Source organism: Larimichthys crocea, chromosome IV, assembly GCF_000972845.2.
Source record: "Larimichthys crocea isolate SSNF chromosome IV, L_crocea_2.0, whole genome shotgun sequence".
In the NCBI taxonomy this organism is placed as follows: Eukaryota; Metazoa; Chordata; class Actinopteri; family Sciaenidae; genus Larimichthys; species Larimichthys crocea.
The window spans coordinates 6,166,584-6,182,303 of record NC_040014.1 but is presented as its reverse complement, the minus strand read 5'-3'; the positions used below and the strand labels follow the sequence as shown (position 1 = coordinate 6,182,303).

The 15,720-nt window shown below is 42.8% G+C and overlaps 1 protein-coding gene across 1 annotated transcript; it reads left to right on the top strand.

Annotated features, from left to right (window-relative positions):
- The first annotated feature begins 1,763 nt into the window (after positions 1–1,763).
- dqx1 (DEAQ box RNA-dependent ATPase 1) lies at positions 1,764–14,990 on the top strand. The gene is made up of 12 exons (XM_010754534.3): positions 1,764–2,078; positions 4,619–5,016; positions 6,766–6,959; positions 8,452–8,905; positions 9,957–10,262; positions 10,584–10,683; positions 10,863–11,018; positions 11,244–11,435; positions 12,111–12,236; positions 12,662–12,852; positions 13,193–13,383; positions 14,063–14,990. Exons 2-12 carry the CDS (start codon positions 4,681–4,683, stop codon positions 14,268–14,270), a joined length of 2,454 nt encoding a protein of 817 aa, XP_010752836.2. The 5' UTR covers positions 1,764–2,078; positions 4,619–4,680; the 3' UTR covers positions 14,271–14,990.
- Positions 14,991–15,720: the final 730 nt, after the last annotated feature.

Sequence of the window (15,720 nt, the reverse complement as noted above, 5' to 3'; positions counted from 1 at the left end):
CCTGCGCAATGTAACTGAAAGTAATCCGAGCATGATGCGCGAGGTACTATCTTTTCTTTATGCTCGCACTCGCGTTTTTTTTTATCTCTCTCGCGTAATCCAAAATCCGGGATGTTTTACCTAGCTCGCGGGCATCAGGGAGCCACTGTTAATATCAGGGAGACTCCCGGAACTTCCGGGAGACTTGGGATGTCTGATTTTAAATCTTCCTTCCACAACTTTTAAACACAAATGTAAATGCATGCAAAAGTATAAAATCAAGCAGTTTTCTATAAGTTTGTCTCAGAAATAATAAAAAAAGTTCTGACTGTTCTATATTGTTTTATGACATACAAAGTTCCTGTAATTGATTGACATGGAGGACTCAGGAGTACAGCTGATGCTCTTGTGATGTTTTTAGGCACTTGTTGTAAAAGTCAGTGGACATGTCTGCAGTGCTAGTCTGTTAGTTCAGTTTCATCCATATAAAAATGCACATTATAACACATAATATAAAGCACTATTTGTGGAGGGTCACTTATATTACAGATAACATATTCTGGGTGCATTTGTTTTAGTAAATTTGAACCCTGTTGCTCATTAAAGTCAGAGCTCAAATAAAGAGCAAAAGACCTTTTCATAACTTTGACTTGTCATAGCATGCACGTTAGCAAAATATACATTAATGTGAAGAGCAAGAGTACACATGCAGCACAATGGCTTCTGTCAGTTCTTTATAAACTGTTGGGTAGAGTAACCTACAACTATGCAGCATATCATACACCCACATGATGCATAGTAACTCTCAGAGGTGTGGCTAGAGTCGATTGGAGTCACTGTTTTGACTTGACAGAAGAGACTTTAGACTCATCTTGGTTCATTTAAGACACGATGACTTCAGTGACTTTTCTTTGTTTACAGTTTAAATATTAAATATGAAATGTTTAAATGTTGTCAGTGTTGACATAGACCTGACATAACCTGTGACTGCACTTGCCTTAGACTTGAGTCACATGTCTGATAACCCTAGTTAAATTAAATACATAATCCATGATCTATTTCCCTTTGAACTGAAAAGTACAACATGGAAAATAGACTCAAGTAAGGAAATGTTACTTTCCACTTGTAAAATGTCTGCAGTGAAGAAATCTATATTGTGTATGAATGATTAAAGAAATGCAAAGAAGTGATATAAACCCACTGATTTAATTTCAAAGAGAACTGCTGTTGGACTCTCACTTTCTGAGATGGAGTGTGTTAATTATTGACTGCAGTCATCTGTAGGTGTGATGCAGTCAATCCTTTGATCATACTATCAGTAGAACTTGAAGCTTGATGGTTTGGGGGCTCCAGTCAAAAAGATAATCCTTAAATATAATAATGTACAAAACAAGCTTTACATTTGACCTGTGTGCTAACAGATGTGTGCCTTGGGGTGGCACCACAGCTCCTCAGACATGATTACATAATACAGAAGGTTGTAGTGACTTAATGAACTTGACGCATGATGTTGGTTTTATAGTAGTTAGTTGAGAGTCATTGCATCCCTACCTAGTCTTACATTGTAATAAACTGTTTTAATTATATTTTAGCTATGCTGTTCCTGCACAAAGAAGTGTCTGCCTTACACAAATAGTAAATAAACAAATACCCAATGCAAAGCATAAATTAAAGTTTGAATAGACGTGTATAAGCAGTGCCGGTGCTCGTCGGGCTGAACTTCTGTCCGACCCCAAACATCCCAAACAGCTGCTGACCGCTGGATTTTCCGAGGAGCCCTGAACGTACCGCGAGATTTGACAGCTAGACAGGCAAACATGGCGGCTACTGGCTGAAGCGTCCAGTCAACACCTCCGTCTTTATTATCACTGTCAGCAGTCGGGGAATAACCACAACCAATAAATATTGGCGGAGAGAGCCCGTAGACGAACCGTCGCCGTTTTTCGCCTCTTTATGCCGACGGTATGTGAAGGCTTGGTCCGCGAGCCCGACAGACAGGAGCGCGAGCTGACACAACAACAGCGGCGGGACTGAGGGCGGACTGTTCCGGCTGCTTCCACCTTTCGCCTCACCTGTCCACACACAGACATGTCTCACAGGTAGGACACGGCGCCGCACATGACGTGGTGTTTGCGGAACGTTACTCGCTCGTTTCTGCGTGTTGGGTGTTATTTCTGGCTGCCTGGCAGCAGACACGTCGCTGCTGGCAGAATTGAAACTGCGATAGAAGGAGAGTCCAGTTGTTGTGAGACAGAGCCAGGACAGACAGTAGCAGCACAGAGGGTTTATTCTGCCCCGTTTTGCTGTCATATGCATATTTACACTGTAGTTTTAACAAAAAATCCACCCAGTTTTAGTCGTCATGTAGTAAATAAAATAAGTCTCTCTGTTGTAATACTCAGAGAAAGGACGCATATTCACTTTCACAGCATCCTTTGTTTTGTCCACAGTGACCTGCACACAGACTGATTTTACGGCTCCACCCATGGGTGATTCATATTAGATAATCCTCTTCACTTAATATTCCTCCCTCCAGAAATAGCAAGGGGAGACACAATGTCCACAGTCTCGGCAAACATGATACATGATGAGCTCGACAAAGGTGCTGTAATTCTACCCAAGGAGCGCTATGAAAACATTACTAATGCATTCATCGCTCAGGAGAGTGGGCTGATCTCTGCTGATCGAGGAGCTTCTTTACTGTGGCTCACTGGATCTCATTTCAAAGAGTGAACCTCCCAAAAGGACTAACATGACTATGTCTGTCCGTTCAGTCATTTGTTCAGAATACCAGTCTTCAGAGAACTGAAGATGCTGGAGGCATTTTCTACATCTCCTAATAATGAATGTCTGTAGACCTTCAGTCAGTCCATCAGTCAGGTCTTTAGAGAGACTAGACATGAGCTGTCTCTGAATAAAAGACAGTTGAAGTTCATCACTTTGCTAATGGCACCGTCACAGTGAAGTATGGTGTGGTGGCATCGTGTCAGGGTCGTGCTCTCAGCTGAAGGAGCCTGAGACCGAATTTTAGGAATTCTGAGACAGATTTAGAGAGATCCTTGAAGAAAAGCTGCTCCACAGCACACATAACCAAACCTAGCACAACGTTCAGACAGCTGCGTGGACATCAGGAGAAATCAATCACTGCTCACCGTGTGTGTATTAGGCATCTGCCACTATATGTGCATGTGTGTTCCAACAGGAGTGTACAATGTGATTCTAAAAAAAAAAAATCAAATTAATATTCCTCCATCAGTGTGCGTGACTTAATACAGCAGCCTGCTGTGTGTCATACAGTGGATCAGACACTGTTCAGTGTGGGATGGGTCAGCTTTGAAAGCTTTGTTGTCTCCGTCTGTCAGTCTCTGTGTGTTGTTCTTCATGTACAAAACATTTCGCCTTCATACAAAATCAGAGCTTTTTATAAAGAGGACTTTCTCCAAGCTGAAAGTATAGAGTAGTCCTCTCATGTTTGGTGATGGGACAGTGAGTCTCAGGTCAGAGTTATTTTCATCACTTATTAATCTGTTCATTCCCAGTTCTTCAATCTTTATCTCTAAAAAAAAGGAGAAACGTTCTTCACAGATTCCAAACATAAAGCCACACATCTAAAAATGTCTTCTGATCATCCAGTTCACCATCACGTGAAGTGATCAGCTGTTAGGTCTCTGTGCATAATCACAGTCACTCTACAGCAGGTAGTGTGAGTGCACAGGGACAGCGGGCATTAGTCTCCCAATTATCAGACAGCAGATTACACATGTCTGTTTACAGCCGGCAGGATGAGCACAGGAGCAGCCCTGTTTCCTCAGCAGAGAAGCCTTCACCTCTTCAGTTTAAGTAGAAATGCATTGTGGGTGCATCTGACGTTTAAAGGGAATGGGAGATGACCAAACACACTTTACTTTGTGTCCAGATAAGGCGCTGTTTAGCTCGCAGTGGAGCTGGACCCGCTCTGAATGCATCTGCACCATGTACTTCAGATGAGATCGTTGACATCTGAGAATGATGTGGATTTATGGAAATTTCATTCACTTGATTAGCCAAAAAGACAAAGGTTTCTTAGTTTAATGTCCAGTAAATATACTGGTTAAATGAAAACAATCAATGTCATGATATAAAATGATGTATCGCAAAGATTTTGCTCATATGTCACACCCTTAGTTAATGAACAAACAAGTAAGGTAGAAGCCTGGAGCAGCTTCTGCAGCATGTGCCTCTGTGTTCATGTGATTTTCCTCAACGTAAGTAAAGCAACAACAAGTGCCTGCGGGCTCCTCTCTGAACAGATCATGTCTGTTGCAGCTGGCCAACACACACACACACACACACACACACACACACACACACACACTTAGTGGCATCTGGGTGGAGACAAGCATTCCACAGTTAAATACCAAACATGCTACCAGTCTGCGTCTGTGAAGGGCCTGTTTGGTGGAGACAGGATGTAGTGTGGCCTCTGAGGTCTCCTTCATCTACTAGTGCCTCCTCTGACTGTACTGTCAGCTGCAGGTCAAAGGCTAAATCAGCACTGCAATCTCTGGAATCTTTCTCAAAGCTAATGTGTCTAATGTCCTGCTGGTCCAACGTCAGATTCTCTGTCCATCAATCATTACTGTTTTATGCCTCCCTGCAGGTGATCTCAGGCCTCTGTGAACCCGGCCCTTGTTCCGTCCTCATCCCCACCCCCCCCCGCAGATGATGTCATCACCACCAACAAAACACTCCACCACCACCCTCTCCCCCGGGTCCAGGCAGCCACCCTCAACGGCCCTCGACTCGCTGTCCCTGTCGTCCCTCCTGTCCGGGGATTTGGACGATGAAGGAGACAGAGGAGGAGGGGAGGAGGACGGGCTGGGAGACTTAGAAGTGAACCCGTACGACGGTTTGCCCTTTTCTTCACGCTACTATTCCCTGCTGGAAGAGAGACAGCAGTTTCCTATATGGAGGCTCAGGCAGAGTCTGCTGGAGCACCTGGAGAGCAACAACATGGTGCTGATCAGTGCACCTAGTGGAACGGGAAAAAGCACCCAGGTAACCAGGAACCGATCGCCCAGGGCCCTCTAACGTGAACCTTTGATATCCTTAAATGGACAGTGTTCTCAAAATCAATCTTCATGTCTAATCCAGATTCCTGAAAAGTTGGTACACTGTAAAAAATGTAAACTAAATACAGGTCGAATACATTGAATGTTCAAATTGATAAACTTTATTGTTTTTTGTAAATATATACAAATTTTTAATTTGATGACCCGCAACACAAACAGGTTCACTGCTAACACTCATAGTATCATGATTAGGTAAGAAAGAACCTCAAAAGGCCACAAGCAAGGATGCAGCATGATTCAACACTGCAAATATTCCAACAGTTTAAGAACGTGTGTCAACACACAGTTACAGTGAGTCTATGGATTTCACAGTCTACAATCCATAATATCAATGAAAGCTTCAGAAAAAACTGACATGATTGTATAAAAGATATTATTACATGGGCTCAGAAAGACTTCAGAAAAGAGCTTCAGTTCATCTCTGCATCTACAAATGAAGTTAAGATCCAACAACACCCAGACACATAGGCGACTGCTTAGATTTCAAAGATGTTTTCTTTGTGTGCTTTGTGTTTGTCTATTTGCTTTTTTTCTATAATTTTGCAGTATGTGGAGCTCTCATGGCCACCGTGCAGTTTGATCATTTTGAGTCTTAATTAGGTCAAAGTGTAAATGGAAGAAACCAAAAGTTGTTTTCATGCTGCAGAAAGCAGCATGACTGCAGAGAATTGACCTGGTTATTGATCTGTTGTTCTTTTTAGTAGAATAAGAGAGTATACAGTAGAGAGGGGACAAGAAATTTGGGTCAAAAGAGTTTATATATATACAACAAGGACAGCGGCCTGATTTTGTAATGACATTGTCGACCATGAAGCCCACACAGAGAATCATTTTATATGTGAACATATTACTGTAAAGGAGAAAGCCAGGAGAATGTGCCACTCCTCTCTTTATAGTAGATGTGTCCCCTTGTATCTGGCCTGGTTATCATTACACCTGCTCCACAGCTCCACTCCCCTCAGGCTAATGAATGACAGCGTTAAACCAGCAGAGTTCCACTGCTGTGCTGTAACCTGAACACTCATTTTATCAAGAAACTCTCTGCACTCCCTTTTCCTGCACCTTCATCTGCACAGTTCATGATACTGCCAAGTCACTCTTTCTCCTTTTACTTTGTGTATCTTTATCATTCTGCTGACCTTTATTACTACTCATGTTAGAGCACTGTCACTTTGACCTTTGGGCTCAAGATAAGTTCTAATTTAAATGTGATTATTTGGACCAACATTTCTAATTCCCATTAGCTCCACAAAGTGATGCCGGATCGTTGTGTTTGCTGGTTTGATGTTTGTGTGACATGAAGTGTAGGACCTGGAGCTGTTTCATCTCAGTTCAGCTTCTTGTTTTGACAGCTTTGGTTCAGTCTCACTGCTCTTATCATCCCTGTGTCCAGATATTTCCCTGCTGAAAACCAAAAGGAGAGTTAATATTGATTAGATCCATTAGGTGGACACAAACATTACTCCAGATGAATGCTGGATATGGAAATATGCAACCATATTTCACCTTCACCTTCATGTTCAAGTTTGTTCTACAAATGTTACTTATCTTTGAAGTAAGTTGTTAGTGCTTCAGACAAACTATGTGTAATCACTCATGGCCCCAGTATTGTGTTCCTACTTCCTCCTCCCATTCACCTCTTCTTGTCTCTTCTTTTCTTCTCTTCCTCCTGCAGGTGCCACAGTGGTGTGTGGAGTATGCTCTGTCCTATGAGTTTTCTCAGGGCCTGGTGTGTTGTTCACAGCCGTATTCAGTGGCAGCGGTGAGTCTGGCCCTCCGCGTGGCTGATGAGATGGACCTCAGTCTGGGTCTGGAGGTGGGCTACAGGGTGTCTCATGATGACAGCTGTACACCTGACACCCTGCTCAGGTTAGGATAATCACATCTGACTATTGGGTTCTGGGTTAATGACTCTCATATTTACACTGTTACAACTACCAACAAGAAAAATCTATATCTTTCCTTTAATCATTCACAGGAGAGGTAACTGAGCTTAACATATGTTTGAATATTGAAGAGATTCTTCTTATGTAAAAGGAAAGAGTAACATCTTTACCTCTTTTATGGTCTCCCTGGGCTACTGGGTGAGTCAAAATGATCTGCTTCTTATTAAGACTTCTTCTTTGGTCAATAACACAAAAACATTATTTAACTCACTGAAAAATTACAGAATTAGTTGTTATTACAGAAATATCTCTAATCTTGGGGTGTGGATTAGCTCAGTTGGTAGAGCATCCACCCCGTGTGTTATTACACGTAATTGTAATAATGATAACGAGACATGCAGTCAATTTAAGAGCATTTCATTAACAAAAACAGCTTCACAATCACATTTCATATGCAGAACTTACAGATTTCAACCATGCGTCACTTCTCATGTCAACACTAAAGGAAGCAGATGAATGATTTTTACCTCCTTGCTGCCACTTAACATAATTCTGTTGTTCTAACAAACATAACATACATTAGCTGCATACAAACAGTTTCTCAGAGAAATGTCTGTCCTGTAACATTAGCTCCCACTGGCTGATAAATGTTGTCAGTGTTACTTGTTTGACCTTGATCCTCCACCTCAGTCTCTGTTTTTACACCTTGTCAATCAACCACATCAGGATTATTGGCCTTTCTAAAGAATTTCAGCTGCAGTAAGCTGTACTAAGCCCTCTGCAACTGAACATGCAAATATGATAGATAGCTTTGAAGAGATTTTTCTCCTTCTGACTTCCTAGGAGGAGGCCACCTGGGGCTCAAACTGTTTACAGTGTACAATAAAATGTGCTCTACCAGACTGTAGGGAAATCCATGAAACAAGTCCATTCACTGCCTTATTTTGTGAGCACATTGCTGACCTGTATCATGTGTAATCATCTCCTCCTCCCCACAGGTTACATAGATGGATTCATTGGATTACACCACTTTCGTATGATAATGTTTCATGGTCTTTCTTTTACTTCCAGCCACACCTCGACTCTTTGTTCTCTGTTCCCCGCAGTTTGCTGTCCAAAGTGACAGTGAATACACTGCTGCTAACAAGTGTTATGACAAGTGTTACAGTAGTGTATTCACTGAAAATGGCTCTCTGTCTCCTGCACTTTCCATTGATTATGTCAATAAACATACATTCATAAGTCTTACAGTTGAATTTGCATGGATGTTTAACCTGCATAAATAAGACAAAAGAAACTGTGTCATTCTAAAAGCACTCTGTGCTCTGGTGCTACTTTAGCCTCAGCACATAATATGAAAACAGAGACTGTCCGGAAGCTGATACTCACCATGAGGGAATGAAAGTGTAAAACAGTTTTACCACCAAAGGATGTGATTTCTTTTCTCATGTCAATTCTCCTCTCGCTCTCCTCAGGTTTGTCAGTGACACTCTCCTGCTAGAGGAAATGATGTCAGACCCTCTGCTCCATCAGTATGGTGTTGTGGTGTTGGACGAGCTCCAGGAGCGTACTGTGCCCACCGACGTGACGCTGGGCCTGCTGTGTGATGTCTGCCGGCAGAGGCCAGACAACTTCCGGGTGGTTCTCCTCACTCACCCGGCGCTGGCTCCTCGACTCTCCACCTTCCTAGGACCATCAGTCCCTCACCTTTCCCTGGACAGTGTGCTCACCGACCCCTCTACCAGAAACCAGGGAGAGGGATGTGAGGTAGAGGAGGACAGAAGGGCTGTTGATATGAACAGTGTGGAGACGTTGTACCGGGAGCTTACATCGGGGAAGGAACCGGTGGCCGCTGCCTGTCACATGGTGCTGGATCTGCACAGAAGAGGAGAGGAAGGAGACATGATGGTGTTTCTGGCCAGTGCACAGGTACAATTATAATTTATATACCTCTGTTGTGTTATGTTTCTGAACAACCTGTCTCAATCAATCAAAAATCAATACTGGATCTGAAAACCTCTTCTTCTTCCCGGTTGTCCAAAACACCTGAGGTACAACACTAACACTCCCCCAGTGCTCTGAGCTCACAGTCCAAGCAGCTTGGCTAACAAACCTTGCTAACGTTAACTAACAGCAGCTGCAGTTGGCAGCAGTTTACTTACATCAGGAAACTCAGTAAATAACAGAGAGTTGAGTCTGCTAGTTTAGTCGAGTTGTCCAGGGTTTTAGTTGTTGACTCAAGAGGAGCTCAACATGTCATAGATTAGCTTGTTTCCTCAGAAACCGTTTTCATTTTCCTTGTGAAACTTTTGTATTTTTGACAAAAGGAAAACTGGTCGAACAATGTTCACTCTGCACTGAGCTGTCGAGTTTCACCACCTTTGTCTTGCAGAGGAGTGAAACAAGGACACCTCCACCTGAGAGGCCTCTGGTGCACTGCAGGTGTCTGGTGTCCTGGTTCTCTCTCTCTCTCTCTCTCTCTCTCTCTCTCTCTCTCGCTCTCGCTCTCGCTCTCTCTCTCTCTCTCTCTCACTCACTCACTTACTCAGTCACACACACACACACACACACACACACACACACACACACACTGTCTGCAGCTCACGCCCAAACACCAACATATCTGTCGTGTTCTCTCTGCCTTCTGTATTGACTTCCAGAGTTTATCAAACTCTCTCGTGCACATCTCACTCCCTCTGTGTCAACACACAGTCACACACACCTGCTCATCGTTCTGATCTCAGTTTAAGCTCAGGATAGATTTCAGTCCTCTGTGATGCTACTCTCTCTCTCTCTCTCTCTCTCTCTCTCTCTCTCTCTCTCTCTTTCTCTCTCTCTCTCACACACACACACACACACACACACACACACACACACACACACTGTTCAGTCCTCAGGCCTTGTATCAGCTGAAACAAACCCTCACAGTGTGAAAGTGTCGATTCAAACTGAGGCGCCGCTCTCTCTCGTCTCTGTGCAGGAAATAGAAGAGTGTGCAGCCCTGTTGGAGAAGGAGTGTGTAGCTCTAAGTCCTCAGCTTGGCCCTCTCAGGATCCTCCCCCTCCACGCCGGACTGGGCGCGCTGACCCAGCGGGTTTACGAATCCGAACCTGAAGCTTCCACGCTGAGGGAGAGTGACAGCACCGAGGGCGATGACAGCTCAGTGCTGGGAGCCGGAGGTCTGGGGGTCAAAAGGAAGGTTATCCTCACTGATGCCCTCGCTGAGGCTTCCTTCTCCCTGCCAGCTGTGCGCTATGTCATAGACACAGGCCTTCAACTCAAAACTGTGAGTGTGTGCTCTGTCCTTTAACTTTCTATTGTATTGGTTCCTTATATTTTTTTATCTAAATTCAAGCTTTGTTCAGATGTTGATTAGATTAGATTACATATATTTTGTTGTCCTCAAGGGGAAATTTGGCTTGGGCAATATTGCTACACACAGTTGCAGTAAATGTATTTACAATACTACCAACAATAAATCTGTACAACAAAAGCAGAAGACGACAAAATAAAAGACATTTGTAGATATACACTAACCTCAAAATGAAAATAAAATGAGCATGTTCAGGTGAGCGGGTGAAAAGCTGACATGCATATTCTGCCACAGGTTTACAATCCACAAATAAGAGCCAACTCTCAGGTCCTGAGGACGATCAGCAAACACCAGGCTGACATGCGGACTCAAAGGGTGAACAGCCGCCTTCCTGGTAGGTCAAAGGTCGTTTCTGCTGTTCTGATTATCATCTCAAAATGTCTGACTGTGCTGACTCCTACTGGTAGGATCAATTCAACTCAGCTATTCTAGTTATTCCTGATATTTAAAATAAAAATGTGATTAACTGTAGCATTACTGTTTACTACGTGTGTTCTCTATGTTGCTCTTTAGGGCTGTGTCTCCGTCTTTACCCTCAGTCTCTATATGATGGGATGGGGGAGGCTCATTGTCCAGGGGTGGTGGAGGAAAACCTCAGCCACTTGGTGCTGCTGCTCAAGAGGCTCGATATCGCTGACATGGGACAGTGCAAGTTCCTGGACAGACCGGGTACGTTCATGAATTACTTTGGAGTAAAAACTTTGATGCTTCATTTAGAAGCACAAATAACTTCCAGTCTACTGTGATGAACAGAACAGCTGTAGCTCATCGAGTGGTGGCATCATCAGAACATGAATCATGGATGTGCAGTTTGCAGCTAAAAGCCTAGCAGCCTGTGTTTTATCAGCATCTTCCTCCTCCTCCCTCTCCTCTATATTTATTTTTCATTTCCAGCTCCTGAGGCTCTCATGCAGGCCCTGGAGGACCTGGACTACTTGGCAGCGCTGGATGATGATGGTAACCTGTCAGAGGTGGGCATCATAATGTCGGAGCTGCCCCTGGAGCCACCGCTGGCTAAAGCCCTGATCGCTGCCTGCGAGTATGACTGTGTCGATGAGCTGCTCACTATAGCTGCCATGCTCACAGGTAAATAAAGAAAGTATTGCTTAGATATGACGTCCATGACCAGTGATGGGAATAACGGCGTTAGTAATCTAATTGATTACTCTATCATTACTGCCAAGAGATTGAAGGCAAAGTGGCAAAGATTTTTCTTGTTCTACCTTCCTTGGTGAGGGCGGGGGCACGAGACAATCACATAAATGAAGACGATTGGCTGAGGTTGAGTACAATTCCATCGTAAGCCAATCAGAGGTGGAGTTGGGCGGGTGTTGCTTACACAAATTGTCAGACACACAAAGACAACACAGGACATTCACGTGAGTCAATGAGAAACAGGACTGGCGAGCCCGAATAGTCCAAAAGTATAGTATATAACATAAATAACTGTATTTTAAGTTCCTCAAAGAGGGATGGAGGTGGGGTCCAAATTCTTTGACACATTTGAGCATTTCAAAAATTACTTAAAAGTAACGCAATAGTTACTTTCCATAGTAACTAGTTACTTTTATAATTTGTAACTCAGTAACTATTTTCTACTTACTTTCTGGGAGAAGTAACTAGCTTCCCAACACTGTCCATGACGCAATAAAAAGACTGGCTGTGTAAAACATTTCTTAATGAATGTTCATTTTTAATTCGTTATTAGTTATTATTAGTTGTTAGTTATTAACACTTAATCTGCTCTTTGTCTTGTTTCAGCTCCTTCCTGCTTCGTGACAGCAGATCCCAGCAGAGAGGAGGCCGCGGTCACACACTGGCGACCTCTAATGCACACAGAGGGAGACCACATGACTCTCATTAATATTTATAAAGCCTTCATAGAGCGTACGTACCGTCCCGCCTTGGTTACATAAATCCTTTGAAAGGTTACAGGAAGTCTGTGAGGACAAACTGAATGTAGACAGGTGTGAACCACACAGGTAAAGTTGTTACAGCCTCACTGGGCAGATAATGAGATCTGAGACTGACACTGTGGAATGTGTTTTAATGTTAGCATTAGAAAAACAAGTTTTTCCTCACTCGAACCGAGGGTCTAAGGACAGAGGGTGTCACTCCCTGTACAGACTGTAAAGCCCTCCGAGGCAAATGTACTTTGTGACTTTGGGCTATACAAATAAAATTTGATTTGATTTGACTGCAGTGCTTTGAGCACAAGGGGAACCCTGCAGTGTGTCCTAATGACTACTGAGGTCTTATTAACACATCACATATGCATGAATTATTGATTGGTCTGTGTGTGGTCATTGCAGATAATCAGGATGAGGCGTGGTGCACCACAAACTTCCTCAGTCACGCCTCCTTACGATTGGCTGTGGTGATCAGGGCGGAGCTGCTGGAGGTGATGCAGCGGATAGAGCTTCCTGTTTCTCCTCCTGCTTTTGGATGCCAAGACAACTGCACGAATATCAAGCGCGCCCTCATCTCAGGATTCTTCCTCAAAGTAAACACAAATGATACGATAATTAGTTTCATCTTTCTTTAATGCCTTTGATTTGTTAACCTCCCAAACAGCTGAATTAGCACCTGTACAGATGTTTTAGCGTGCTATCCGCATAATAGCTTTGCTTTCATGTCTGAACACACCTTTAATCTTTTACGATCAGCCAGTTCACTTATCACTTAGATACATGTTATCTCTTTGTCTTAGGACAATGTGGAAGCTAGTGTGTACTAGTCTGGTCACCTTCACCTTCCATTGTGTTTATTACTGTGTAACGTTTAGTCTTTTGCTTTTTCTTTCTTTAATCGTTCCCGCCTCCTCCCATGTTCCCTTCCTTCAGGTGGCTCATGATGTGGACGGCTCAGGTAACTACCTCCTGCTAACTCACCGCCATGTGGCTCACCTGCACCCGTTCTCCTCCTATCTGTGTCGCCAACCGTGCCCCAACCCGCCCAGCTGGGTCCTCTACCACGAATTCACCATCTCACGCGACAACTGCATCCGCATCGCCTCTGAAGTCCACCCTCAGATGTGAGTCAGAGAGAGAGGCCGGGGATGGTTTTACATCACAGCGAGTTATCTTCCAGGATTTTCTTCATAAACAGAATAGAAAGATCTTGTCCAGTCGTTTTCTTCATTTGACTTTGAACAATTTGATTTTGTTTTGTTTGTCAACACATTTAAGTACCACGCATTTATGTCTTCTAAGCATTTTGAGGCTACAGCTGTTGCCATATTCATTGTGTCCAGTTCCCATGGTTACAGGTGCTTAAAAGATCATTGACATTGTTTACTTGGTCACACACACTTACACACGGTGCCCATGTGACTTTGCCCTGCAGTGATACAACAGACTGAATCTACTCAGCATTTTTAAACTCAGGATGTTTGGATAAAACCTTCCTGCCTGCGTAGCATTAGCATTATCACATTGTCCTGGTACTTACCTATCATTCTGACAGCAACAATATAATAATATTGAAAAATTGAAAAATTTCAGTTCAACTGTCAGTTTCAGGAGGTGTTAAGAGTATTTTTTTTAACTTTGAACAGAGCCAGGCTAGCTGTTTCCCCCTGCTTCCAGTTTGAATGCTAAGCTAGGCTAATTGACTCCTGGCTCCAAAAAGCCAATTCACATATTTTCTAAACTACTCTGTGAACCATTTAAAGACTTTCACTTTCCACTCTCCTCGTCACCTCTCTGCTGCAGGCTTGTGGAGCTCGCTCCTCAGTACTACCTGGGAAACCTGCCGTCAAGTGACGGCAAAGAGCTGCTGATGGAGCTGAGGCAGAGTCTGGACCCTCATTCGTACGAGCAGGACGGAGTGTCTGACGAACACGGCAGGAATCATAGAGACGCCGGGGGGACGGGAGAGACTCACAATCAGTCCAGCACTGAACTCTGTGTGGTCCAATGAGGTGGAAGAAGAGCCGGATCATCTCAGGAGAAGACACTAAACACACAGCTGTCACTTTATGTTCCATCTGAGATTTGGTACTTTGTATGAATTAGTCTGAAATCTCATCTGACGTTGAATTATTTTGATGCGTGATTTCAAATGGACATTTACTGGAAAACTACTGTACAGTGATGTATTGTTAATATATGCAGTGACTTTGGAAAATATTCAAACCTCTTCATTTTCTCCTTGTTGTGTTATGACTTCATTTTAATTTTTTCTTTATTTAATGAGGGATTTCTGTGTTTCTGTTTATGTATTATACATACATATAATATATTATTGGCAATTTTGAATTGTAACACAACAAAACTGGACAAAGTGATGTGGATAGAATACTTTAAGGGTTGTTGTTTAGATTGCAGCAATACTTGAGTGAGCAGAGACTCTGTTATTGGATGACCTTTGACCTCTATGCAGATGACAGATGCTTCTCAGGGCTCACTCTGATCTATGATGACACTGTAGCAGTGACTCACAGAGCTTCTATTTTCAACTTTTTGATACTGTTTGTATGATGTTTGGGTTTCCTGCTTAGATCTTCATTCTGCCTTTTTCTCTCCAACTTTGTATCAATAATAATAATAAAAAACTTTGTGTGAGCCTATTTAATAGGATATGTATGTCAATGCAGTACTTCAGTACTTCAAATAAAAGTGTGGTTTTTCATGTTTAAAATATGTCAGCTGAGTCATTTTTCACTTTGTAGTTCAATGTCTCAGCTTCCCTGTCTGTAAAGGTAATACCTTTGTCTTGTATTAAAGGCAAAGTACACAATTATTTCTCTGTATTCCTGTTTAGTCCAAGTTGAGCTCAGAGCATCAGGAGGTATAATGTTTAGAATATTATTAGAGGTATAACAAGCAGGATGACGATATTTCTTTGGGTAATTTTGCAGTTAAACCACTGCCTGGACTTTGCTTTTCTGTTTGTGTGCTTTGGAGCTAAGCCATTATTAGACCAGAGGACAAGTCCTGCAACACTGAGTCATTTTGAACTTAGGTCTATATGCCCTGCATATGTCTAACCTCATACACTTCAAGGTCCAGTGTGTCAGATTTAGGAGGTTCTATTTACAGAATATGGCACAAATCTAATATAATATTCAAAACTATGTTTTTATTAGTGTATAACCACCTGAAAATAAGAATTGTTATGTCTTTGTTAACTTTTATATCTACACATTCTGCAGGTCCTCTTCCACAATTTATGCCATGTTTCACAGCTGTCACAGATTTCAGAAGGTGAGGTGAGTTGAGGGGATGCAATCAGCACCTGACCACTAGATGTCACTAAATCCTACACATTGGTCCTTTAGGGTCCTAAAGAGTTACTCAACCAATTTAGTATAGCACTTTCAGCCATGATAATTATGATTTTTTTGTTTGGTTGGACTTCACTACAGACA